The sequence below is a fragment of the Musca vetustissima genome, unplaced genomic scaffold (genome assembly GCF_032173495.1).
Source record: "Musca vetustissima isolate MV318-11 ecotype Yass unplaced genomic scaffold, APGP_CSIRO_Mvet_v1 utg2142, whole genome shotgun sequence".
Lineage (NCBI taxonomy): Eukaryota > Metazoa > Arthropoda > Insecta > Diptera > Muscidae > Musca > Musca vetustissima.
The window spans coordinates 41861-44677 of NW_026883898.1; the positions used below are offsets into that span (position 1 = coordinate 41861).

The 2817-nt window shown below is 37.7% G+C and overlaps 1 protein-coding gene across 1 annotated transcript; it reads left to right on the plus strand.

Moving 5' to 3' along the window:
• The first annotated feature begins 435 nt into the window (after positions 1-435).
• LOC133330890 (trypsin-1-like) lies at positions 436-1301 on the plus strand. The gene is made up of 2 exons (XM_061539292.1): positions 436-668; positions 742-1301. The coding sequence occupies exons 1-2, from the start codon at positions 436-438 to the stop codon at positions 1295-1297; spliced, it is 789 nt and encodes a 262-aa protein (XP_061395276.1). The 3' UTR covers positions 1298-1301.
• The last annotated feature ends 1516 nt before the right edge of the window (positions 1302-2817 follow it).

The window sequence follows — 2817 nt, forward strand, 5'->3', positions numbered from 1 at the left end:
AAATATTCTTTAAAAAATCCACGCCTTGTGGATGGTCTGTGAAAAAATATTCTCTAAAAATTTAATTTTACAGCTGCTTTGAATGAAAAAAAAATTCTCTTAAAAACCCCCTATTTTGGAATATGCAGGTAGTTTCCCATGGTCTTCTATAGGCCGTTTGGGGTTGTGTCACGTTTAATGAAGGGCGGTAACTGCAATGCCATGCCTGGCTGATTTTATGCGGGTGATAATCGGATGTGTGTGAAAGGTGTGAAGAAAACTTCGTTAAATTTTATGTTGAACACCACACGTCGAAGATAAAGCCTCTAAAATTTCGTAAGACCCACATTTATTTGATGATGTTTTTTTGTATAAAATCCTCTCCAAATTGGAATAAAGGTATCAGTTTCAAGTAACAATTCAGGGAGAGAAGAAGTGAAGAATTTTTTTCCAAATATGAAGTTTGTTATAATTACGGTAGCAGCCTTGTGCTTGATGAGCGTCCATGGCAGATTTTTGGAGGAGCAGGATGCCGAAGGAGCACCACGTTTGGATGGACGCATTGTGGGAGGACATAAAATCAATATTACCGATGCTCCACATCAAATATCCCTGCAGACTTCCGATCACATCTGTGGTGGTTCCATTATCTCCAAGCAATGGATCCTAACTGCGGCCCACTGTACTTAGTAAGTTTTGGATTAAAATATTTAAATCATTACAAAATTGAAAAAAAAAATAATTCTGAAATTTATTTTCCAGTGGCAAAACCGCCAATCGTCTAAAGGTACGTTTGGGCTCCTCAGAATCAGCCAAGGGTGGCGAATACATTGATGTTGCTGAAATTGTCCAACATAAAAAATTCAACTACTCCAATGTAGATTATGATTATTCCCTGCTGAAGTTGTCACGTGAAATTGAATTCGATGATACAAAACAACCCATTAAGTTACCCGAAACCAAAGAAGATGCCAAGGATGGTGAGAACTGTTTGGTTACCGGTTGGGGTAATACACAAAATGCGATGGAATCAAATGATTGGTTGCGTCAAACAGAAGTTCCAATTTTCAATCAGGAGGAGTGTTCTGCCAAATATAAGAAATTTGGTGGTGTTACCGAACGTATGATCTGTGCTGGTTACACCGAAGGTGGTAAGGACGCCTGCCAGGGTGATTCAGGTGGTCCATTGATTACCAAGGATGGCGTTTTGGTTGGTGTCGTTTCATGGGGTTATGGTTGTGCTCGTCCCGATTATCCTGGTATTTATTCGAGAGTTTCTTATGTTCGCGATTGGATTCGTACTAATAGTGGGGTTTAAATGTGAAATTATTGCCAATTTTTTTGAAAAATAAAAAAAATACATGGATACATGGAAGAATATTATTTAAAGCTGGGAATAGGAATGGATTTTTATAAACCAACAAAATAGGCGTGGATTTTCAAGAAAAGACCAATACTGGCGTGACGTGGATTAAACAAATTCAAAGACCAATACTGGCGTGACGTGGATTAAAAAATTCAAAGACCAATACAGGCGTGGAGTTTTTAAAAACTATTTTTCAATAACCAATACAGACGAAACCACAAAAATTGGTCCAGGCCGCAGTCTGCACTACAAATTACAATGGAAAGGCGGATGAACTTGGTCGACTTATTTAGTCGAGTTATGACGATCTATACAGTAAAAAATTTCTTGGCGTTATAAGCTCTTGCGGACACAGAAACTTCAAAATTCACGCTAGATGCTATGCAAATTATTTGTTGAGAACTACAACTATGGAAAAGATCAAGAAGGCCATTAATTTCCTGAAAAGAATTGGAAAGCCATATTGGCTTTCGCAAAAGCTCATATCAATTGGAATCCGACTCAGTTGAGAAATATTATGTTCTCGGATGAAATAAAGTTTCATATTAAAGACTCACACAGGAAAAAATACAATTCAAGCCACAGTAATGGAAGGGTGCTGCGAAGCATGGAGGAGGGTCAATAATGGCATTGGACTGTTTTTCTTTTTTACGGAGTTCGATCTATTTACGAGATTTACGAATTAAAAAATTCGGTATTTTTGGTTTCTTCCCAGAATTTCACTATGTTTCACGCCCGTTCTACCCTAATAGCACATCGCTATTATTGTTAAAACCTTCAAAATACCGAAAATAAGGCGGTACTTTTATATGAGGGCTATATTCAAACTTTGACCTAGATTGATAATAGAAAATGTGCCTCATCGAAATATTGGTTTTAGACCCCATGTTTCTTTTGACCAAATCCGTTTCAGAAAATTTGGAGTCGATTTACACATGTCCGTGTGTCTGTCTGGCTGGTGCGCACGATAACCCTCGAAGGGAAAAATCGATTTCATCCTAACTTTGCACATCCTAATATTTCTTCCATACTTAGTTTAAGTTCGAAGATGGGGAATATCGGTCTACTCCTTCTGGTACCTCCCCCACAAAATTGTGCTAAGAATTAATTTTATAATAACATGCAAACAGACTATCCGATTTTAACGAAACCATGTACAACCTATTATCTTCACCAAGCCTAGATCAAGTTTGAAGATGGGATCCATTGTTCCACTCTTTCTGGTACCTCTCCCATAGAGGGTCAAAATTTTCAATATTTATTATACCAAAAACAATCTAATGGTATGTCCGTTTTGAACGAAACGTTGCACAACCTAATTCTATTACCAAACCCAGATCAAGTTTGAAGATGGAACCCATTGGTCCATTCCTTCTGGTACCTCCCCAAAATGGGTTAAACTTTTTAATATTGGCGAATGGAATGTCCGATTTGAACCAAATTTTACACAAATTTGAAGATGGGACTCATCG